Below are 24,300 nucleotides of genomic sequence, written 5' to 3'. Positions count from 1 at the left end.
ATTGCTCTCTTCTCCTTCTCCCAAACTTTACTTCATCCCTCTGTGGTTTTCAGGATCTTTGGTGTCCTTGTATACATTCAACTGCAAAGCACTACAAAATCAATTTTTTTAAATCCCCGGTTTCATCCAATCACCATATTTTCTAAGATTTTAAAGTGACTTTCTAGTAAGTTATTAAATCCGACTCATCCTGGCCCAGCCCCAGTGTATACTCCTTCATTCTTTTCTTCTTTACAAAATTGGTCCCTACCATCTGAATATTCAAGAGCATTTGCAGACAGACATCTGACTAGGTAGTAATGCAGATATGTACTTCCTGTTCTAAAGTATCAGATCCTTCAAGACAAGGGCCTTGCTTAGGGTGTTTAGCAAAATTCTGGGCATGACATAAACACCTAAACATCTGATAGAATACATCCTTCCTTGTGAAATCTCTTCTTTACCAAATTCAATTTATATGTGCAATTTAGTTGTTATATGAAAAATAATACCAATAAAATGAAAGAACAATAGGATAAATGTAAGCAGCCTTTTGAGAGAGAGAAGAGTAATATATTTCTTCTGGATTGTGGAATGAAAAATTATCACACCTTGTCATGCTATTTGGAGTAAAATTTATATTTTTATTTAGTCCTGTTGAATTATATTGTTACACTGACCCTCAGTAAATGCTTCCTGGGAGTCATCTGTGCAGTGATAACGATTTGCTTATAATAATTGTTTTCTCATTTTATGCAGCTTCCTCCAGCTTTGCACCACAATTTGAAAAGAAGGGTTATAGAGAGATTCAAGAAATCCCTCTTCAGCCAGCAGAGTAACCCTTGCAATTTGAAATCTGAAATTAAAAAGGTACAGTATTTGACATCTAGGAATTCTTCTTTGGCTAACAAAAACACATCAGAAGAGTTACATTTTACACCTTCTCTGCTTTGTACTTTAAGCTCTATCCTCTATTAAAGAATGTTATCCTAGTTTGTTTTAGTCCTTTCAAGCTGCTATAAAAAAGACACCATAAACTGGGGTGTTTATAAATGGCAGAGATTGCTCACATTTCTGGAAGCTGGAAGTCCAATATCAAGGCGCCAGCATGGTCAGGTTTGGTACAAGCCCTCTTCCCAGTTACGGACTTGTGACTTCTGTGGTCACATGGCAAAGGAGGCAAGGAAACTGTCTGGGGCCTCTTTTTGTAAGAGCACTTTCATGAGAGCTCTGTCCTTATGGCCTAATTACCTTGCAATGACCCTGCCTCCCAATACCATCACATGGGGGGGTAGGTTTCAGCATAGGAATTTATGGGGCTGCAAACATTCAGACCATAGCACCGCATATGATACGAAATTGAGCATGTCATTTATTTCTGTGGCCATCACCTCAGAGGATTAATAAAAAGTTCTTTTGGTATGATTGCATGTTTTCCTAAGAATAAATGTTATTAAATATCTTTAATTAAAAATATATTTTAGCCTTTTTAAAGAGAATTCTACTCCAGTATTTTATTAAAATGTTCTCCAACAAGCCTCTAAATTGAGCTGTGCCACTCTGAACAAGTCGTTTAACCATCTGAAGCTGTGATTTTGATCACCTACGAGGGTGGAATGAACCACTTTGACCGTTGAACAACATGGGGATTGGGCACTGATCCCCTGCTCCCACACAGCTGAAAATCTTTTTTTTAAAGATTTATTTATTCATTTTAGAGAGAGAGAAAGCATTAGCACACGCAAGTTGAGGGAGGAGCAGAGGGAGAGAGAGGATCTCAAGCAGATCCCCCACTGAGGGTGGAGCCAGCCGCGGGGCTTGATCCCAAGACCCATGAGATCATGACCTGAGCCACAACCAAGAGTCAGACACTTAACGGACTGAGCTGACCAGGTGCCCTGAAAATCTTTGTATAACTTTTGACTCCCCAAAACCTTAACTACTAGCTGCTTACTATTGTCCAGAAGGCTTGCCAATAGCCTAACTAGGGGATTGACACACATTTTGTATGTTATATATTACATACTGTATTCTTTACAATAAAGTGAGCTAGAAATAAGAAAATACTGAGGAAATCATGAGGAGAAAATACATTCATAGTACTGTACTGTAAGAAATCCACATATAAGTGGACCCATGCAGTTCAAAACCATGTTGTTTAAGGGCCAATGTATTTCTAAGCTTCTTTCCATCGTCGACATTCTATAATCTCCTAGACCTTGGGTGTTAGTAAATATTTCTATTCACACACACAAAAACTAAATCACAAAGAAGTTAAATCAACCAGACAGAAGGAAAATTATTTATCTCTAATTAGCACCACTTGATGACAGGAAATCCCTTTGTCCTGGCCGGCAGCCATTTCCATAAGCCCTTGGAGGTGGTCACAAGCTCCCCTTCTCCTGTCCCGGAAAGACCTGAGGCCCAAGCAGTTTGGGCCTACTCCTATTTTTATCTATGATCTATCTATCTATCTATCTATCTATCTATCTATCTATCTATCTATCATCTGTCTATTTTATCATCCACTTAAACTTTGAAACAGTCATGTGGCCAATGAACTTTTTCTTTAAAGTTTCTTTCTCCTTTTCATGGATCTAGTCTTAAGCATAAATGTACTCCTTATTCAGGCAGTATGATGGGCTCTTTGACAAGAAATGCAAACAGTGTGTTTGCTCTGTTGCCTTACCTCCGTGATGTCTGCACCTACACAAACAGGAGATGGGAAAAGAGAGACAGCAGCAGGTAAACAAAACAGAAATCCTACATCATCAGAATTGAAAGAGCACAATTTCTTTCACAGGTTGTGTTGGCAAATCAGGTCAAGAAATAAACTCAAGGAGCTCAAAACAAGTGGATGAGACTGTGGATATTTGTTTTATGATATTTATATATTGTACCATGAGTACCAATAAATATATTTTAGGAAGACAGAGGCTCAAATCTCCCATGAAAATATTACATATTGCTGGGTTTTAATATTCTTATTAAAATGATATGCAGGATAATCCAGTTTGTACACAAATTTATTTTGACAGAAACTCCAGCTTTAAGAGATGAAAGTGCCCACAGCAAGCTGTATGATGCATGGAGGGGCCTCCAACTCTTCCCCTGAGGCTGTGATTTTCCACCTGTGCACGTCCTTAAAGCAGATCACTTGCTCTTTTCTTACTGAGGTTTACTGGTTTGCATCCCTTCCTTGCTGTGTTTCTTGTCTCTCCTGATAGAAAAAAGATTCTCTTTTGTTAGAATGGCCCCACCTGCCTTGTCGGCCTTCCCCTGTACAGTGGCAGCATCTCTCAGGGCACCTACATTCTGTCCTTGGTCTGGGGAGTGAAAAGGGATTAATGGGGTGGTAGAGGGCGTTCGGGGGAGCCTGGGTGAGGGAACTCAAGGGGGCATAGACTTGGCCTTCTTTTCAGTGTTGTCTGGAGGCAGATTAAATTCTCCTGTGAGGAATGCTATGTTCCCCTTCTCTGATAATTACAAGCCTGTGGTGGTTCATACCATCATGGTGTTTACAGGCACATGAGGGAGGCACAGGCCTCCCCTCCTGCACGTGAAACAGATCTTCTGCCTGGAATATTAACATGTTTCCTATTCTCCACCACTGAACCGAGAGGTCAGCTTCTCCATAAAAATCTCCCTCGATTTTCCCTGTTCAGAATCAATCTCCCCTTTCTCTGTGCTTCAGGCACTTTTTCACTCACATTGTTGTGTTTTAAATAGCTTTTTATCTAGCTTTCATTTCTGTTTCCCCCAAAGGCAGTGAGTGTGTTATATTCATCTTTGATTACCTGCAGTCTTGCACAGTGCCTGGCACATGATAGAGCTCAATGTATGATTGTTGACTATAGAATATATTCTATGTTGATAAATATATTCTGTATAATATAGTCTATATCGGTTCTATTCTTTACTGATGTATATAACATATTATATGACATATATTGGCATATATTATATTTATATATTTTTATATGGATATGAAAAGAAGCCCTCCTGCCCTCATCTAAACACAAATGAGAAGAGTCTGTGGCCTCTGTTTTTCCTCCCTTTCTGGTCTAATCTTTTGTTTGTGACAATTTTTGTTCAGAAATGAATTTTTCATCCCCTGTATAATCTCGGTGGAGTGGCCTATTAGCTTTTGACTAACACAGTCACCCACCCCAGGGCCGTGGAAGAAGCAAGCAGTGATAGTTCATAAAATGCATTTGATTTCCACCTTCCCCTCTGAAATTTGTCCTGAAATCCAGGGACTCCATGTCTCCAGTTTGAGGAATCATTATGGGATGATTGTGCCTTCTGATGAATGGCCTGAGACCCAGCAGGATATATAGAAGAGTGAAATAATAGAAAAGCCGTTTCCTAAGAAACTAAGCTCTTTATTTATGACTTACCTAAGCTGATCTTCCGTCCAATCTGCTCAACCTTGGCTAAAAATTGCAAGGGGAATAAAACATGCGAGTAATTATATAGTGTTTTGGGAAAGTAGGATTTTCGGCATGGGAGAAAGGAGAAACAAACAAGATGGAATATATTAATTCAAATTAGAATTGGAAATCCCAATATGAATGAGTATGAATTCATGATAAATCTTTTTAAAAAATACACGGATTTCCTAATATTTTCACTAAGTTGTCTAGAAACTAAGCCAGCAGCAGTGAGCTCCCTTAGCACCCGTGGAGCCTCGGGGATGCAGCTGATTGCCACTGTAGAGCAGGGACTAAAAGATTAGGTGGAATGTCTTGACATAGTAGGTCGTGTAGTGAGGATGCCATCAAGGGTAGCTGAGGATGTGTCAAAAGGACCTCAGGAACCAACTTAAAGAGGCTCCCACTGGCTATCTATTGAATAATTAGAGCATCAATAAGAATAATAACTGCAATGGATTGAAAGCATTAACTAAAGTTTACATCTAAGAGTTCATGACAGAAAAAGAAAAATCTCTCATTGGTTTCCTTTGGAGGATGCTAAGTAACCAACTCATTTTGAAAATTATTTATAAAAGGAAAGAATCAAACATTTATTCTGCCATTGCCTTATGAATTCTATCCCAGGGTAACTAAATTGATGAGGGGAAGTTTCTCGTTAAAGTAGTCCTTCAGCTAATAAGAACCAGAGGAATAAAAATCGTCACCATTCTGCAGCCTCTAATAACGGATCTAATAACGTACCACATCACACGTCACTCACCAGTGAGTGGTGACGGACATCATCCCCAGTGGCTTGCTCATGTCACAAAAAGAGGGGCAGCCAGACGTTATATGCCTCCTGATCGACGTGCAGTACCATCTATGAAGTATATTTGCTAAAGGCTTGGATCTGCATCTGAGGAAGCCTCTATATTGGAAGTGGGCAGACTGTGGTTTTTGGAAATAAAGTTCCTGGAACATGACTGCTTGCCTTCACTCGCAGTATTGCCTATGGTCGCATTCACCTTCTAGGCACATTTGAGTGGCCGTGACAGAGATGACACGGCCTGTAAATCTGTCAGTATTTCCTATCTGACCCTTTACTGAAGAAGTTTACCAACCCCTGCTCTACCTCTAGCTACGCACCTGTAGCAGATACATGGGAGTCGAGAACATGTGCAATGACACCATGGGGATAAGCAGGCAATCCAGACTGGGGAATTCTGTAGGAGAAATGACACTTGTTCTTAAATAAAGAAATTACAAGGAAAGGCGAGCACTTCTCTTTGGTTCCTAATCTCTATACTTTAACTCATCTCGGCAAGGTCAAGCTTACCTTTATTCAGGAGCTGGCAGTCTCTTTAATTCCTAACTCCAGGTTTCAGGCTCTTTTCCAGTTAGCAGATTGCGCCTCTCCTCATGCTTTCATTAATGTCTTTTGATGCACATAATAACTACACCTTATATTTGCCTAGCCCTTGTCAGGGTCCCATGGAGGCATCATAAATCAGCAGTGCCCAGCACCAACCTGTTTGGACCGAGTGGAGAACCTCCTAGAGCAGGGCTCTCCTGCCCAGTGGGGTCAGGCCATTACTATTCATCTTCTCCCTGGATACCACCTTCAGTGTCTGAATGGAGGTCCTGGGAGGATGAGCTCATGGTTGCAAATAGCATAGGACAGTGGTTTGCCAGCCAATGTTGAGTTTTAGAATTCTTTGTTAGAAAGATGGTCTTTGGTAGAAATGTAAACGGCGCGGCAGCAAGGCTGCTTCCAGGGGAAGTAGGGGTGAAAGTGGGGATGCGATGTGCATCACACGGACATGGATGATGGACCATCCCTGTGAAGGTGCCCGTGCATACGTGTGTGGGTGCTTACGAATCAGAGAAAAGTGAGTATAAATACTGGACATGTCTGTTAACAAAGTGGCCTATAAAAACCTAATAAAAAAGAAAGGAGCTCGAGGTTAGAAAAGATGAAAAATAACACGATATATTATGTCTTAACGTGTTAGAACTCAGTCGAACAGGACAGGAAAATCTAAAGGAAAAAAAGATCAGAGGACTGGTGAGTGACGTGTGATGTGGTACGTTAAAAATTTTCTCACTTCTGGCACCTAATTTCATTAACGCTATTTCATTTCTTTTCTACCTCAACTGATTAGATTGCAAACAATTGGTGTAGTTGTTCTGCAGCAAAGATAGCCTTATTTTATGACATGGAAGAGAAGATACAGTTTGGGGAATTTAATGAAGATTACAGTTTTTGTTTCTCACTTAGGTTTGGCCTAAAAAGTACTAGATTCTCAGTTGGACGATGAAGTGCTAAAATTGCTCCATACTTGCTCAAAATCAGTGAGTTTTGGGGCAGAGGGGTAGTAACAGTGATGCAGCCTGTTCTCTTTAATATTTGCTTGGCTTTAGTTCAAAAGTGTGTACGGTCATTTGCTCTTTAGAACTGTAGATGTTTATTCAGAGCAGGGGAGTCCTTTGATGTCAGTTCAGAAGGAGGGTCTTAAGCATTCTTCCAAAGAGAACATATATGCCAAAGATGGGAGTACCCCTTTAAGCTGAATGTTTGCGAGGCAGTGGAGGGCCCACAAGGCACTGGCCCACCACAAGGATTGCTGCTCTGAACCATTCTGTGGTAGCATCCATATTCCCCCTACGGGCTGAGCCTTTTCCTGCCTATTTGGTGTGTCCAGAGTTGGACTCACCACCTTCTTCTTCCTTCCTACGTCTGCATCCCTATCACGGCAGGCACGTTTTCCGTCTGCTCAGTCTTTAAACCTTGCAGTCATGTTCCGCTGCTCCATGTTACTTCTTTTGTCCCATAAGTCATTAACACCTGCGCATCTTTTTCATGTAGGTGGTTTTGCTTGCCCTTTGATGTTACAGCCCTGGGTTACAGCTCTGGTTCTGCCACTTACTAGCTATGATCCTTGAGCAAATCCCTTTTCAGTGTCCCCATCTGTAAACCTGAGATAATGCTCACCTTAGAGGTAGTTATAGGAACCAAACAGAACATCCAATGTGTCTAGAATGTTTAAGTACTCAATACGTGGCTGTAGGAGCTCCTGGTGTTATTAGGGGAGTGTACTCGATCTTCCTCTTGGCTACCACCTAGCCCAAGGTCTTAGCACTTCTCTCTGACGTTGGTATCATAGCTGCTTTGCTGACCTCCCTGTTCTCCAATTCTCCAATCCATCTTGCTGGACCAAGTTTCTAAACACAGGCTTTTTTTTTTTTTTTTTTTTTTTAGCATACCAAAAAAACCTTAGAAGACTCCAGTTTCCTGCCTTACAGTTTAAACCCTGGCATTCAGCTTTCTAGGCCCGCATTATTCACAGGAGCCTCCTCTGGTCTGCATCTACCCTGACATCCCCAGCCCCATGCAGACTGTTGTCTGAGTGATCTTTCAAAATGGGAATCTGACCGCGTCACACACGCACCCACACAGACACACAGAAAGCTGTTCAGGGGCTCGAAGTATAAACTGCCATATCGTCCCCACGGTATTCCCGGTCCCTTTCGGTCCAAGCCCGGTCCACCTCTCATACCTCTCTTGTTCTTTGTGGTCTCACACTAGCCACAGGTACCGTCGGTCCACCATGCAGCCTCCTCCTGAGTCTTTGCAAATGTCGTGTTCCTGCCTTTCAAGATCTTCCCTCTCCATCCTTGATCATTCTTTCAGCTCTCAGCATTGTGTCATTTTTTCAGGAAAGCCGTTACTGTCTAAGTTAAACCTGCCCGTTACCTCCTAGAACCACAGGCCTGTCCTTCAATGCATTCAGCACAGTTGCAATTTCACATATATTCAGGTTGATATTTCACAGCTATATTCCTCCTTAATTAGGCAGTAAGCTCCAAGAGTACAATTTTTGGCCACCATTGGTTGTTTTCATTGTTTAGATCTGTGCATGGCACACAAAGAGTTGATAAAAAATCCCAGCTGAATTAATGAACAGCATTTGCCTTCCTCTTAATCTAGATCCCCACACCTCTATAACATGGACTTATATCATATCCCTTTCATCACCTTGCTACTGGTAGGCAGTGCCTGGGCTTTGCCCCCCAGTTCCACTCACCTGGAATGTCTCTTTCACCTCCTTGCATCCACCCAAATCCACCCTTCAAGGCTCAGCTCCAGTGTTTCTGCTACAGAGCTTCTGAAAATCATGCTAGTCTTCATGAAGCATACTTATTTCTGGAAGCTTAGAACTCCCCACCTCATTTTACACTTCATTGTTTATTCTCCCTCTTGTTCATGCACATTAGCCTATTTTCCCAGGCAAATAGCAAGCCACATCTTTGCCGTGTCCTCCCTGGTGCCCAGCATGCTGCTGATAAGCTGGATAGATCATTGGTATATGTGATTCAGTAGTTTTCATCTGTTTCGCAAAACCTGCTTGGAGCATGACACAGGGTAAGGGGCAAAAAAGATGTGCTGAAAGAATATGTATGTCAAAAAACGGAACTGCGAGAAGAAGTTCTGAGAAGTTTCCGGAATAAAAATAAATGTATCTGGGATTCAAACACAGACCAGTGAATTTTAGTCCTTGCCTTCATCCATGTGCCCATCCCTCTGAGGATTTGCAGTTCTTAAGCTGAAGGAGACTGTAATGTAAGAGGCACTGGCATCCTCAACCACTCTTCTCTTCAAGGTGTGACTCAATGAGGACTTGTCCTTGTCTTCGTAAAATGACTATCTTGACCTCTCTACCTCACAATTCACACACTTCCCTGTGCAGCTTTAAACACCTTCCTGACTGTGAACGAGTTAGGATTCCAAGGTGTTTATTTAATAATTAAGTTGACTTAACTAAGCTTTCTATAATTAGGATGAGCATTTCAGGCAGCCAAATTACTCCTATGCTCAACCACATGAAAAACAATCCCATCTGAAGTCATTTGGAAGGCAATACCAGGAAATCATTTTCAGCATTACAAGACACAGTAAGAAACTTAGTTGGAGCAACCTACTAGCTTGGCTGTGAGAAATACAGAGTGCTTAGGCCTACCTCTGTGGCATCCTAATAGCACTAATGAGAATGTTATTAAGGCGTGTGACTATCAGATCCTCCTGCACTGCAATGTGTTGCAATCTTACGATCTTGTCATTTTACAGATGGGTTATTAGTTTTATCAGTTGTCATTGAAGTAAGGAAAATAAATTTTCAAGAATAAAAAAGGATGGAACCATAGTTTTTTCCTAGAGTGTAGTATTCGTTGGCAACATGGAGACTGGAAAACACAGAAATAATTTGTATTAGTAGTGTCCAAAGTACACAGATGGAATAATGATCAACTGCTTATAGAAAATGTTCTTATTGAGATATAAAATGCAGAATGCATCCGGTGAGGTACCTGTACAGCTCCGTGGACCTCTATGTACATATTCCCCTGGGTGACCACCACCCACATCACTAGGTAGAACATTTCCAGTGCTGAAGAAGGCTCCTGCCTGCCTTTTCCTAGTCAAATCCCACCCCCTGCCACAACATAATCATTATCTTAATCTTCATCGCCGTTGGTTAGTTTTATCTGCTTGTGAAAGTGCCTATATGTGAAGTTATATGTTGCATCTTCTTTGGTGTTTTTGGCTTCTTTTGCTCAACATTCATTCATTCATTCATGTTGCTGTTTTTTGTGCTTTGCAGAATCCCATTGGATAAGCACACCACAATCTATCTATTCTTCTGTCTGTAGATAGCTGGGTTTTCTCCAGTTTTGGGTCAGAAGTCCTCATTTCTCCTGTGTGTATACCTTAGAGTGGGATTACAAGGCCATACGGTAGACATATGTTGTTGAATCTTAATGAATACTGCCAATTTTCTCAAGTGATTGAACAATGGTGTATTTTAATTCATGAGCAGAGTATGTGAATCCAAGGTGACTGCCAGTGCATAGTGAAGACTGTGCCATTTGTTTTTGGTTTATTAATAAGAATTGGCATTTTAAAAGCATGTTATATTAATATAGACATGAAAACTTGACCAGCCCAAGTGCTGGTTGGAATTAAAGGTAAAAAAAGGTTGAAAAATGTTTATAGCCTAAAATTCCACTTAAAAAATTCAGCTTTGTGGGAGAGCATCAAACATTTGGGACCTTAATAGTCTTTCATTTAGTGAATTACTCTCTTCTTGAGAGTGTTGGGGATTAATGTTTGGAGATTAAAATTAATAGCAATTTAGAAAAATATATTAAGAAACTTGGTTGCCTTGGTCAAACAAGAAGGCATTGTTTAAAGGAGATACACAAAAAATGATGCTGTGGGCTAAGCATATTGTTCTGCTGAATAATTGAGTTTATTCCTCATATGCCTGATACAAAGAACATTTTGATATCCCAAGCCTATGCCACTATTTTTCTATCCATTTTTATCTTGCTCTCGTAAAGCCATAAAGTGCAGAGTTGTTTTTTTTTTTTCACGTGACCAGGGAATTGTCTACCTTGCTTTCACTGTAATTTGCCTGCTTCCAATTTAGAAGTTCTTTTGAAAAGATGTGCCTTTCCTATTTACAAGAGATTGAAAACCACAGGGACTAAATTCTCCATGCCTCGAGACAGAGGGAAAGAGGTCTCCTGTCATTTGCTTCTGGCTATAGAATAACATGTGGCTTTGCCTTTTCTATTACAGTTATCTCAGGGATCTCCAGAACCGATTGAGCCCAACTTTTTCACAGCAGATTACCATTCATTACGTCATTCATCAGCTGGAAACAGCCTGTCCCCAGATGACCCAACAGGTAGTGGTCTTCACCACAGAAAATCTGGCCTTCACAAAGAAACATATTGTTTGGATCAACAGCTATCCTTAAAAGATTATCTTCAATTTAAAAGAAAAATAGAGCTTATTTTGATTATCTATGGCCATAGTTGGAAGGGATATACAGTACGAATATAGAAATTCCCTACGAGATTCATCGTACCCTGTTGTGGCAGCTTCCTTGATCATTTATTAATGCCATAAACAAACAGCAGACTCTGTGTGGGTGAATTATATTTCCTTTTATTTCTTCTTATCTGATCATGGGAAATCAAATGCCCAAAAGCATCCAGGGAGATAAAAAGCAGAAATGAAGAGTTTGAATAATCAAAATGGAGAACATTTGAAACTTACCTGAAGAAACCACATCAGACATATTTAATTTGTTTTTCTTTTTTGCATAAATCTCACATAAGAAGGCTAGGTAGCATAGGGATTAAAGGTGCAGATTCTCAAAACCTGGATGCCTAAACTTGAATCTCAACTCCAGCATTTAGTAGTTGACCTTGGGCAAATTATTTGACCTCTTGAACCCCAGTTTCCTTGCCTATAAAATGGGGGTAAACGTGGCACTTGCTCTATAAGGTTATAATGAGGATCAGCGTAAACATACAAAAAGTGCTTTGACCATTAGCAGGGGCTCTGCATATTGTAACTCTTCTCATGATAACTGAACTCTCAGAAGAGGTTTTCAAGCTACTCTGAGGTTTCAGAGATCCTAAATAATTTTCAAATCCATATAAACTATAGTTACATCACTCAGTGGCATGGATAGAAATGATGGTTAAAGGGAGACTCACCATCCCCTCACTCAGTTTAGGTAAATCGTTTCATGTATTAATTCTCAACCTTTCCCTACGTCTTGGACTCCTGGGATAAAGCCAGCCTGTAGGCAGAATTACTTTTAAAATAGTCTCTGAGAAACCCATAAGATAAGATGAACTGCCGTCTAAGTCTAAAGTGTTTTGCTTTGAAAAGCACCCCCAGGGCAGGTCAGTCAGTCTGTAGGCCAGACCTCTAGAGTAACAATTCTGATGAAACCAAGAGTGCTGGTGGAAATCTCAGAGCGGCTTGAGAGGGAGCAGACAGACATCCAGGGCATCCCGGGGTGAAGCAGGCAAGTCCCATCCCAGCAGGCTGGCCACAGGCTCACACAGCAGAGTCTGCAGGCACTTTGGGGAACACCGTGGCCCAGAGCTTTGAAGAGGAGCTGCCAAGACTCAGCCTCATGCCTCCCCTCCACTTCCAACCCATTCTCTCTTGTCTCTCCTAAGTGGAGGGGGCTCCTGGACCTCCCTGCATGCACCAGTGTTGATTGAGTGCAGTGGAAGCTTCCCAACATTGCTTTGGGCGGTGCTCAGTTGGGTGAGGTGCTAGTCTATCATCCTTAGAACACCCATCCAAGAAAGTATTGCCTCCTGGCACTAAGTGCACTTTATTTCCTTCTAGGCAGTTGCATGAAAGGGCCAGGTCTTCATCGTCTTTTCCTGTCTATTTCTGCCTCCCTCTAAGAGTTCATTTTCTTTCTAGCACATATTTACTGGTTTTGCTTGTAGCTTAAGGAGAGTGTTTTAAACAGAAAACATCAGGTCATTTGTGCTGGGAATACTCCTCACCTGTCCTTAGTGTTCACAGACATGGGCGCACATGTGTGCGCACGCGCGCGTGCACACACATGCCTCTCTAACTTAATTGCCCAATTTATACCCTGAGAAATGCCCCCAAATCTTTGTGTATTATTTTGTGATGGCCACCCCAAAAGCAGCCAGTTATTAAAGGAAGAGAAACAGAGTTTGAATATTCAAAGCGAAATCATTTGGAATGTGGGAATGTGGTTAGAAGTACTCCTCTTCACCATGACTCAATTGACCCTGTTTTCACTACAGCTGAGTTGTAATTGTCAACAAAATCCCACTAAGAAAATGTAAACCGAGGGTCACACTTGCCATAACCTATCTATTTCAGGTTTACGTACCAGCTCTGATTTGGAGGAGGGAATAACATATGAGCAGATGCAGGTGAGGTTTTTGCAATGCCTTTGAACAATTTTATTTTGTTGCTTTTAATTCATCATTAACCTGAATTTCTTTTTTCTTTCCTACTTCAGACTGTAATTGAAGAAGTCCTAGAGGAAAGTGGTTATTACAACTTTACATCTAACAGGTGAGATCTAGAGTTTTCTTTTAAATGCGAAAGATCAATTGAGATCATTGGATATTAGATCTGATTATCCTGGATTTCAGAGATTATTTTTTTCCCAACTTTTATTTTAAATACTTTTGTAAAATATCTTGGCTTAGACTAGATACAACCATGGGTAGAATGTGTGTTGCCCATCTTTTGAATGGATGCAGCTGCTGGTTCTCTTTTGAAAAAGAAAGGGTGATAGCTTAGTGGTAATTTACTCCCAGAAAAAATAAGAAACATAATGAAATGGAAAAGCATTTCTAGGGTGTTTTTTGTTTTTTGTTTTTTTTTTTAATTAAGCATTTGTTCCCTTCTAGTAGAGCTGTAAACTCAAATTTCCATCATTGAAATCTACCCATTATTTGTACAGAATGCAGGGGGAAATGCAACTAAACAAAGAATCGCTTCTGGTGAATTTAAGATACGTTCATGGGAAAGGATTTGTTGTTATGTATTGCCATTTGCTTACCCTAAGTAAGGAACCTCAGCTTACTGGTGTTATATAAGAACTATTTGTGCTCTAAAAATATAGTGTTTTATCACTTCTGTCCAGTTCTGATTGCTGTGTTTTACTGTTGGGCACAGTGTTGGCCACAAAGATCTGAGTACAGTTAGTTTACTTGAGAGGCAATTCTGGGAAACACTGGTAGGGGAGTGAAGAAATAATTCAATAAAGGTTTCATTTTCTTTTTTTTTTTTTTTAAAGATTTTTATTTATTTATTTGAGAGAGAGAGAATGAGAGAGAGAGAGAGCACGAGAGGGAAGAGAGTCAGAGGGAGAAGCAGACTCCCTGCTGAGCAGGGAGCCCGATGTGGGACTCGATCCCGGGACTCCAGGATCATGACCTGAGCCGAAGGCAGTCGCTTAACCAACTGAGCCACCCAGGCGCCCCAAAGGTTTCATTTTCAAGCAAGTAACCATTGTGGCTGAGTGGGGCTAGATCCCACTGGGGAAATCTGAGAGCACGTACCTGAGGTATCCCACTCAAGGGCTGAGGGTGCTGGGGTATTTGTCCTCCCATTTCCGCGGGTCATTGTTTGCGGCCTTTCCCCTGCATTTCTGGCCTTCTGTAAGGGTGGGCAGAACAGATTCTGGAGGCCAGAGAAATCCTCAGGGAGAGAAATGCAGATGCTGGTGGCTAGAAAGCAGGCCAGCAGGCTGTGAGGGCTTGTGGATGAGGGGACGTGGGCACTGACAGGGTCTACACACAAGTTGTCTCTTGACTTTTCCGAGGGGCCCCTCATAACCGAATCATCGAACTGGTCATAAGCAGCCACATCCACATTCTGTGTGGCTCCACGTTGCTTTAGTTTGTTCTCTCAAAGTGGCCTTTAAGGCTTGAAGGAACTGCTTTCCTTTCCCGCTGCTGAAGCTATCTGGTGACCACTATTTCAGTCATCCTAGACGGCGTCTCCAAAGGTATTAGCCATGGTAAGAGAAAGAGGCCTCAAGAGCATCTTGTTAGGTTATTATGTGGAAATTAGATTCTTTTTTGAGGTTAGTTTAGTCTCCAACTTTTTTTTTTTTTTTTTTACTTATTTCAACAAGTTGCTCATATGAATCACACATAAGATTATTCAACTGCTTGCTCTTTTGGCTGGATAATATATTTCCAAAATACCTCCTGTGTAGATTTAGGTCTGTTGTGATTGATAACTACAGAGAAATGATAAATAATTCTCATTTTCCAAAAGTATATTATTAATAGAAATCACTGTCTTCATAATCGCTCTCCTCCCACCTTCCCTGGAGAGACTTTGCATTTTCATTTTCTATTCTTGGGCTGAGTACATCCAGCTTTCCATGGATAGGATGAGTGTCTTTGTTCTTGACTCTTAGCTCCTTATTATTTCAAGTGCCTTTGGCTTGGAGTGGGGGCAAAGGTCACTTTTGTCATAATTTATCTACATATTTTCAGAGACTCAGGATCATGGGCAATGAATGGCTGCATATTTTTGCAGAAACTACACTAAATATCAGTGAAAAACCAGGTGTGTAAGGAAGTTAGGGAAGCTCTTGCAAGAGCTCTTATTTCTCCTTAAAAAATAATTTTAGTCTTATTTTTAAATTTACTTTTATCCCTTTTCAGTTCTATTCCTAAGTTTCAAAAAATTCCAACATTATTTCTACTTCCAAAGCTGCACTCCTATATTAAAAGACATTGCAAATTTTCTTATTCTAAGGAATAGATAGTAAGATGCCTAATAACGAGGAGAAAAAGTTATTTATAGCTATATTCAGAATTGTGAATAGAATATGGAGACATGGTTTAAATGATCAAGTTCAAGAAAAATATGTTGGATATGACATAGATAAAATTTTCCTAAAATGCTCCAAATTAAAGTGAATCACTCACAAAAAAATTCTTATATCCATGATAATTCCCTTTTCATCTTCTTGTAACAACGACAGACTATCTTGAGAGAAGACTCTCCACAGTTTACTAGTAAAAATAACCCTTGGTTGTGCTTAAAGCACTTGTTTACTGGTGTTCCAAATTAATTACCAAGAAATAAGTCAGCCTCCACTTAGAAGCACCTAAGAGTTCACAAGCTGGAAATACACATAATTTCAAAATATGAATCAAATCAGCTAGTCAGTGATGATTTCTTCATAGTCAAAAAGAGGATGCTAAATATCACTGGACATGAACAAGGATTTAGAATGAGTAGAATGTGTTTTTCCTAATAGGTTCCATAGAATAGCCAATATTATCAAAGATGCTAATAGATGTTCCCCTGAAAAATAAAATTTTGTGATCAAATATATCTGGGAAACTCTGAAAGTGCAGTTTTCCATTTTTAGCGGTTGTTGACACACATTACCATATTACAGAGTCTGAGATGTGCTGTAAGAAATCTGTTAACTTCGTTTACTTCAGTATTTCTTCAATCTTTCACATGCAACACAAAATCAGAAAGCTGCCTTAGCACTGTGGTTAGAAATGGGAAACATAGTTTTAACTCCCCCACCAGCCACCAGCATCTGCCCAGATCTGCTGTTGTGCTCATTGTCTTTGCCATCTTTATTGTCACTGTCATCGTCATCGCAAAATGTTAGTGATGTTGGTCACACAGAGAATTGCATACATCATTTCTGTATTACTGAAGTTCACCACTTCAGACAGTCAGTTCAAACTTACACACATCTACCAAACACCCAGACAGCAACCAAAGCATGAAGGCAAGACATGACACATTTTTAGCTTAGGTCCCAGAGTGAATATTTTGTTAGGGATAGAGAGATGCCATCATCAAACTGAAAGCCTCGGGATAAAGCCATTATCCATTAGCTATCTTCAGGGACAGTTCCTGCAACTGTTTAAATAATGGGGAGACTGCTTGGACTGTTGGTTAGGAAGATTGTCTTGGGCACAAAATGCTGCATTAAGAAAAGGAAATAGTAACAGAAACAGAAAAAGCAGCAAGGAGCCCTAAGCAAAATGGGGGATCCCTCATTTCTGGGCTTCCGGGAAGGGGAGGTAGAATGAGTTGAGAGGAAGACAGTAGTGTAAAGACAATGAAACAAGTTCAAAACAGACTTGGCCAGCCCAAAGCATGCTCTATTCTTGATCATTTGCAGGGATGTATGATTAAATTATATTTTACATTCATAAACATTTAGCTTCCTTACCAGAAGGAGACAGCCTAGCATGCCTTAATTTTATCATTGTTGTTTGTGAGAGTAAAACTGAATCCTGTGGGTGAATAGACGTCAGGCATATCCTCCTTATATACTTAGGGGTACACATTAACATTTTTAACAATGAAATCTGCATTGAGAAGTAAAATTTGCAAGAGAAAAAAGAAATCTACAGTTGGCATTGCTTTTTCCCCCAATTAACTGATAACATGTAAATTAAATGTTTAAAACTACAAGCTACTTTGAATGGGTGTTTATTTTTCTTCTATAAAGGGTTATCATTTCCAAGGGAGTTTATAATTTCAGAAAGACCCTGTTAGCACCAATGTGGCCAATGTTAGCAAAATGTGGCTTTAGTTCTAAAAATGTCCCATCCTGTTATGTTTAGAATCATCTTTTCTTCACTGGGATTTATTTACATATATCCCTGAGCTACTGCTTTTGAAGTTGAATGTGTGAAGTCAAATATATGTGACTATAGAGAACTCTTCCCACTTCTGAATCTTCTAGATATCACTCCTATCCGTGGGGGACCAAGAATCACCCAACCAAAAGATGAAAACCCTGCATTTTGAACAGACTTTGTTTTCCTAGTGAAGTTCAAGTTCTGGACTTCTGCTCCACCAGATGCCCAAGGATTGGGAGCTGCTGGAAGGGTGTGGAAAAGAAAAGACCAAGATGCCTTGGCCCCTCCAGGGCCTCTCTCTGGAGGTCCTGTGCTAGGTTCTGTGGCCATGGCAGCGTGGCAAGGCTCTGCTCCCTGGATGTGGTAGTCACAGGAAGACAGGGCTCTCGGTGTGCTCCTGGGAGAAGAAAGCTGCAAAATTCATCTGTGGGGAGAAAACTTGCACCTCACAGAACTTTCCTCCAAGTTAAAAAAGAAACAACAACAACAACAAACAAACAAAAAGAGTCATATTTTTCAATAGAATGTTTTATATTTAGGATTGCAGAAACTATGTTTAAAGGCATCTAGCCTTCCGGGTATAAAATAGTTTTAGATAGAGAAAATTACAGGCCCCATTGTAATAATATATTGTAATAATACAATTCACTGTATTCCCCCATTTCTTTTATTTTAAAAGAAATTCAAAATAGGTGATTGAATTTTGTGGTTGTTGTTTTAAGGAAAGGATTGGTTCGCTCTTAACCAGTGGGTGCTCGTGGCCTGAAGACAGTAGACAGTATTTGTAACTTTGCACAGCCTCTGGGAATAACTGTCAAATTGTCAGATGTAAGCTAGACTAGTAGAGTATATTGCTGTATGGTGTGTGTGTATATATACATATATATGGGGGGAGGGAGGAGAGGTTTTGATTAGGCTAATGCTTTGCTGCTAATCAAACTTAGAGTGTTTTTAGGGCACTTTGAAGAGCTCATAGAATCTATGAAAGAGATGCAATATTCCTTGTTCTAAGTCCCTTCTCACTAAAATTACCTACATTGTTTTAAAATTTTTATTGTTTGGGAATTTAAAATGAAAACAATTTATATAATAAAATATAAGTCCCTTCTTTATTCATTGAGACATCCCTAAGAAAACAAGAAATCAGAATGCCAAAGAGTGTTCCATTCCTACGTAGGGAGACTTTATGATGAAAATTTTCTAGATTCTCATTGGACTAACATCTCTTCAACTGGCTTATAATTGGTGTAATATCCAGAAATGCCCTTATTGCCAAGTCAGGCTGCACTTCTAACTGCTTAAAGAACATTTTAATTCTATATAACTAGTAATATGAAGGCTGAAATTATGCTTTTATTTACTTCTCACTGAGTTCTGGTATCTTTATTTACACTGATATATTTTTAGTATGATCGAACAGGATTTAGTTCAATATATTTACAGTGGTTGAAAAATAATAACCTTTTGTATAGTATAGAAAATCTCTTAATGTGAACCCATACCACTTTTACAATTTGTATGTTCAACACTTAAAGGATATCCAAATTTCCTTTAAGTAATGCCTTTGAAAATTGCCAATGAATCTTTGTCTTTAAGCCAAACTAATGATTACAAATACACTGTAATTTAAAATAACAGATGCAATTACAGTAATGAAAAATGTCAGTTTCAGCTTTCAAACCAATTCCTTTCATATGTGAAATGTACATGTAAAATCAAAATGCTATGATTTTGTTGATTTACCCAGGTAAACTTTTATTCCTAGCCCAACTGAATTTGAACCTGCACTATTATTTTTTATATCTTTTCATGTATGGAATGGACACATTTCCTCATCGTGTAAGAGTCAGAGGCCTACAGGGGCATAAATTTTAATTGTGATAGAAGCCAGTACCTAGAAATAAACCAAGCTGTTGGCATGAAAGTTTGAACAATAAAGTTCTTTCTCAAATGATAATATATTGTCAACAAAGTGTAGAAAAGAATAGTATTCAGAGGTTACACCTTGGTAAAAAAGAGAGAATGAGAGAGAAATGATTTCTTTGAAGGTGTTTTTGAATGCATACAGTTGACCTTGTTGACCAGAAAGGGAACAAAATATTTCCATCGAACCATTTCTTTTAGACCATAGTACGTGGCATTTATTATGCTAGAAGCCCGGACGAATTAACAAAGATAAACAAATGGATCTCAACAGCTTTACGCCTGTCAGATCTATGCTGACAGATGCATTCTTTTGCCAAAGTCATGAATGTGTTCTATTTGATCCCCTTCATAGGGGACTACCAGTCACTGGATCCACATTCTCCCAGCTCAAGAGCAGGCCTCTAAGAGAGAGTTAGGCATTGGTAAGGGATCCCTCTTGTGCATGGAGTCTCATCCCAACAGCGATGTTGCCTTTTCAAAAGCCCTCACTTTCTGACTTTCCGACAAGAAGCTCACTGCCCTCACAAGAGAACAAGAATGATCATCTTGTTTTCACTCTCCAAACTGCCCTCTAGTGCAAAGTTGTTACTTGAGTGTAATAGGCTCATAATCTTTGCTTGATTGCCTTTAAATTTTTTCTCTTTCTCTTGTATAATTGTTAATTATTTGTTGTGCAATGAAACCCCTGTGAATTCATCTCATTCTCAGTCACTGAATATTTGTATGGGACAGAACATGAATCAGTCTTTTCAAATCACTTTGGATACCCAATGCTTCAGTTAATTATGTTTTGATCTACCAACTCTGTCTGAATATGTGTACTTGAAACCTTAATTTGCTTTTTAAGAGCAAAATGATCCATTTTCAGGGAAGTGACTGCAGCAGGTATATGTGCTTGCTGGTTGTTAACCTTGTATTCTTCCAGATGTTTGATACTTAATTAGAGGTCTCCAGGGAAGAGTATCGTGGACACTAGACCCACAGCTCCTGGGTGAATTTCAGGATCTTGCTGGAGAAATGCTGCTCGAGTTTAATGTGGACACTTGTATAGCACTGGGCGGTGTGCACACTCTGGGCATTCTAAAGCAGAACCTAATTAAGAAACACTGTTATGCAGTCTACCCAAATGATGGAACTGATCAGGAGGTAAGGTCTTCTTAGAGGTACCATCTAGGACTTATTAAATACTATGAATTTTGATGATCAACAACACATACAGGACCGGTTGATTACATGCAATTCCAGCAATATCATCAGTTAATCGCCACTCATATTTAAGATGTGGGAAGGCAAGAATATTGTTTAGTCACTTGTATCAGTATTAATATGCATAGTATCCGCATCCCTCTATTTGATTTGCTGAATTGCAAATTATTTTTATCACTATCTCTCTCTCTTTTTTTGGAACCATGTACAGCAAATACGCTGGATTCCTGTAGAAATGGCTTCAGCTTCTATTTGAAGGCAGGAAAAACTTCTTTGTAAGGTACTTTTATTGCTTGCCTTTTACTTTTTCTATGGTGCGTATTCATGAACAGACATCAGCTGGAGAGGCAATGCAGATGAACCAGGCTGAACCAGCTCCTCGGCAACCCGAGATGCAGCTATGAAGGGCTGGTGAGCAAGGGAAGCTCAGTGCTTCCCTATGTTGACCTTGACTCTTGGGGTGAAATTCCGTCAAAACATGAAATTCTTCATGTTCAACAACCAAATGTGATAATAAGTATATTTTATGTACCTTTAGATCTTCCAGATCGTGTCCTTTGATGGAAATTGACAGAATTTTGGATAGATTCTCTTTTCCATTGAAATGTACTAACAGTATGCTTACCCTTGGATGCCATTTTTCACGTTGATAGGAAGACACAAATGTCTCAGGGAAACAACTTTGTGATAAAGAAAGAAATTCTTATGTGTGTCATTGCGGTTAAATTACATATTGTAAATATAACTGTTACGGCTGATTACATCCCTGCTGTGATGTTGCTTTGAGATTTGCAAGAGGGATAGGAAGGATTTTATGATTTTGACGGAGTGACTGATGGATATTGCAAATTTACATGTCTTCTGGGTCCATGAGCAATAGTTATTTTAAAGATGAAGATCATGCACCGTAGAAGCATAGCGGCGTTCTTGGTCTGTGAGCTATGTTAGATTTTTTTTTTTTTTAGTACATACATGCAGTAAGGAACCAGTTTTTAACATTTTTAAAAGCTTATTGGTTTTATCATAAAAGTGAACTCTATTCTCAACCGAAGACTGAATATTATTCCTCAAACTGTAGCGAGATGCCTTTTTTTTTTTTTCATTTTGTACCATGAAGCTTTGCACCGTACCCAGGAACTGTATTTAGAGGTAACAGAAGTGCATTCATTATAGCAAATACAGGACTGTGTAAAGGCTGTCATTTGGAAGTAGCTTACCTTTGTTTCCTCAGAACAAAGATAAAAGTTTTGTTGTTTATAGAAAACCAGTGTCACTTTGATAGGTAATCAGCAAGTGTGGTAGATGCTTGGAATTGATGTGGTGAGCTCACAAGTGAAAAATTAGCTGAAGGTTTTGCAAACATGTGATGAACTGATCCCATAAAACGAGCAGAGAGAGGTTTGAACTAGAATAACAAACCCAGAGGAACACAGCTTAAGGCTTTAGCACCTGCAAGTCAGACCACAAAGGCCACTTATAAAATAATATCCTTAATCCATGATTTAGTTCTACATGTCAAGCACCAGTTGAGTCAGAATTCTGGAAAGGAATATAATGCTTATGAATGGTTATTAAATTTTAGCTTTCCTTGCCCTTCATACAAGTATGTTTACCTCATACTTCAGTGAGTTTAGAAGGAAATGCAGCTGGTTTAGGGATACCTTATGTCAAGAAGGAATGCATGAAGAATTTGTATGAACTCCACATGACATTGAGGGAGGCGAATAAATCTAAGTACTCAGAAGTGAAACCCCAACTTGTTAGAGATAAAAGATGATTCTGTCAAGGGGATAGGACAGTCTGCAAACAAAAGCTGAGAAGTCACAGGGCAAGCAGAAGGCAAGTGGTATCCTGGAGCCTGGCACCTCCCACAGGCCAGTCCCAGGGTGGCACGCGATTGGCAAGGGGCCAAGCAGTTCCTGATACTTGAATGATTCCCGCTGCTGGGTCTCCTGGCAGCAGCGGGTCGGGTCTCTCCCTGACGTGCAGTTACTGATGGACTGGTCTCTCGGCACTGTCACCAGTGAGCTGAACTCCCAGAAGAGTAGCAGATGGACTCCTGAGGTGCCCTAGTATTGTGTTGGTCCAATCCTTAGGACTGGGTCCCTGTGAAGCATTCCAAAGACGGTAGACTCCTCTCAAGGACACGATCGTGTCTGCCATGCAGCAAATGTGTTTCTGCCGCTGACACTAAATTTGCTTCCCCCTCTTTTATCCATGGCCTCGGGCCTGTTTTGTCTGACAAAACAAATTTTGCAGGACAGATATGTGGACGTTGAATAGATAAATGTGGGCAGATCTGAATACATTTACCCTTGGCTGGATTCAAAAAGAAGCATTTCCATGTATTTCAGTTGTCTGTGAGTAAACCAGTTGATAATCAGGCTACGGAAAGATGCCATCATTTTGCTCTTCCAAAATGGCAAACAAAAATCACTTCAAAGGAAAATCTTTTGAGTGCATTTTGTGTACTGACATTTAGTGGATCAAAACTGAATTAGGATGCTTCCTGTATTCTGTTGTTCCCAGTGGTGAGTTTGGGAAGATCAAAAAGAACAGAGCTGTCCTCTGGGGGGGGAAAAAAAAAGTACAGCCCCTCCCAACCCCTTGCCCCATTTCATATGGCCCAGAGCTTCTGTGTTCCGGACAACCACAGGCCCGCTGTGCCCACAGAATGGAAAAGTACCTTCAATTTGCTTCTTCTCCTTTAGCTTCCAGGCACATACCCGTTTCTGTTCCAGTCCCATCTGCAGGCCTCTCTTCTGTCTGGCGCACACCCTGGCTGCCCATTCCTACTGGAGGAGCACACGGCTACCAAGCTTCCTGTGGGGAGCCCTGTGTCGTTAGAGGGACAGTGTGGAGCTCTGTGACGGTGGGCGGTATGGAAGGCAGAGGGATGAGGGGCTTCTTGCTCTGCACGTGAGTCTGTCCTCCCCAAACCTCCAAAACGCTCCTGCTGTGAGCACACTGAGGCTCCGAAGTGGCAAGGTCTGAGGCCCTGGGCGAGAAGAGAAGGGCAATGCCTCTATGAAAGATTTATATAAAAGATGCAAGTGGCCTTTATTTTTGCTATTGCTTAAATATGCTCTGTAAAATGCTAAAGAAAATTAAAAATGTATTTTCAATCTTATTGGAAAAGAATCTCTCTTTTGTCAAGAGTTTATAGCAAATGGTCGTCACTTTTCTCTGACCAGCTCTCTCAATCTCTCCTTTAGGCTTATGAGTCTTTTGATTAAAAAAAAAACAAAAAAACAAAGCTCCGAAAGGTGATCATATATATGTTTATGCTCAAATATGTCCCGCAGCTCTAATTGGTGGCAACTATCTACTGCCACCAATGTTGTATAACGAGTACTTCAAAACTCAGTGACTTAAAATGACAAGCATCTATTATTTCTCATGAGTCTGTAGGTCACCTGGGTGTTCTGCTGATCTGAGCTGGGCTCCCTCACGTGCCTCTGGTCAGTTGATAGGCTGCCTGGTTCTGGATGGTCTAGATGGACTCAGACGGGACAGGTCAGCCCTCCCCCACATGTCTCTTACCTTCCACGTCTCCCACCCTTCCAGCGGCAACCTAGCCCAGATGTGTTTTGTGGTGGCAGCAAGAGCCAGTGCAGAAACCCAGGACTCCCTTGTCAAGCTTCTACTTGCCATCAGGTTTTCCCAATTCCCATTAGCCAAAGCAGATCCCATGGTTAAATCTCACGTGAACGTGGGATGGTAGATCAGGTTTTTATTGCTGTGTAACAAATTGCTGTAAACTTAGCAGTTA

General features: G+C 40.3%; 1 protein-coding gene across 8 annotated transcripts in view; it reads left to right on the top strand.

Annotated features, from left to right (window-relative positions):
* Positions 1 to 24,300, top strand: part of NEK10 (NIMA related kinase 10) — a 248,908-nt gene that overhangs the window by 215,915 nt on the left and 8,693 nt on the right. For 4 of the 8 annotated variants that reach the window (XM_025883157.2, XM_073901004.1, XM_025883140.2 and 1 more), the window contains 5 exons: positions 739 to 849; positions 11,032 to 11,140; positions 13,126 to 13,178; positions 13,268 to 13,323; positions 17,501 to 23,646. In XM_025883157.2, the coding sequence (XP_025738942.2) occupies positions 739 to 849; positions 11,032 to 11,140; positions 13,126 to 13,178; positions 13,268 to 13,323; positions 17,501 to 17,549 (378 nt within the window). In that variant the 3' untranslated portion in view covers positions 17,550 to 23,646. Of the gene's footprint in view, positions 1 to 738; positions 850 to 11,031; positions 11,141 to 13,125; positions 13,179 to 13,267; positions 13,324 to 17,500; positions 23,647 to 24,300 lie in introns of those variants that run through there. The other 4 variants (XM_073900995.1, XR_012380845.1, XM_073900999.1 and 1 more) reach the window with 4 other exon arrangements.

This window comes from Callorhinus ursinus, unplaced genomic scaffold, assembly GCF_003265705.2.
Source record: "Callorhinus ursinus isolate GAN/ISIS: 27379988/994484 unplaced genomic scaffold, GSC_fseal_2.0 scaffold1, whole genome shotgun sequence".
In the NCBI taxonomy this organism is placed as follows: domain Eukaryota; kingdom Metazoa; phylum Chordata; class Mammalia; order Carnivora; family Otariidae; genus Callorhinus; species Callorhinus ursinus.
Note: the sequence above shows the minus strand (reverse complement) of the source record. Positions and strands in the feature narration are given on the sequence as shown.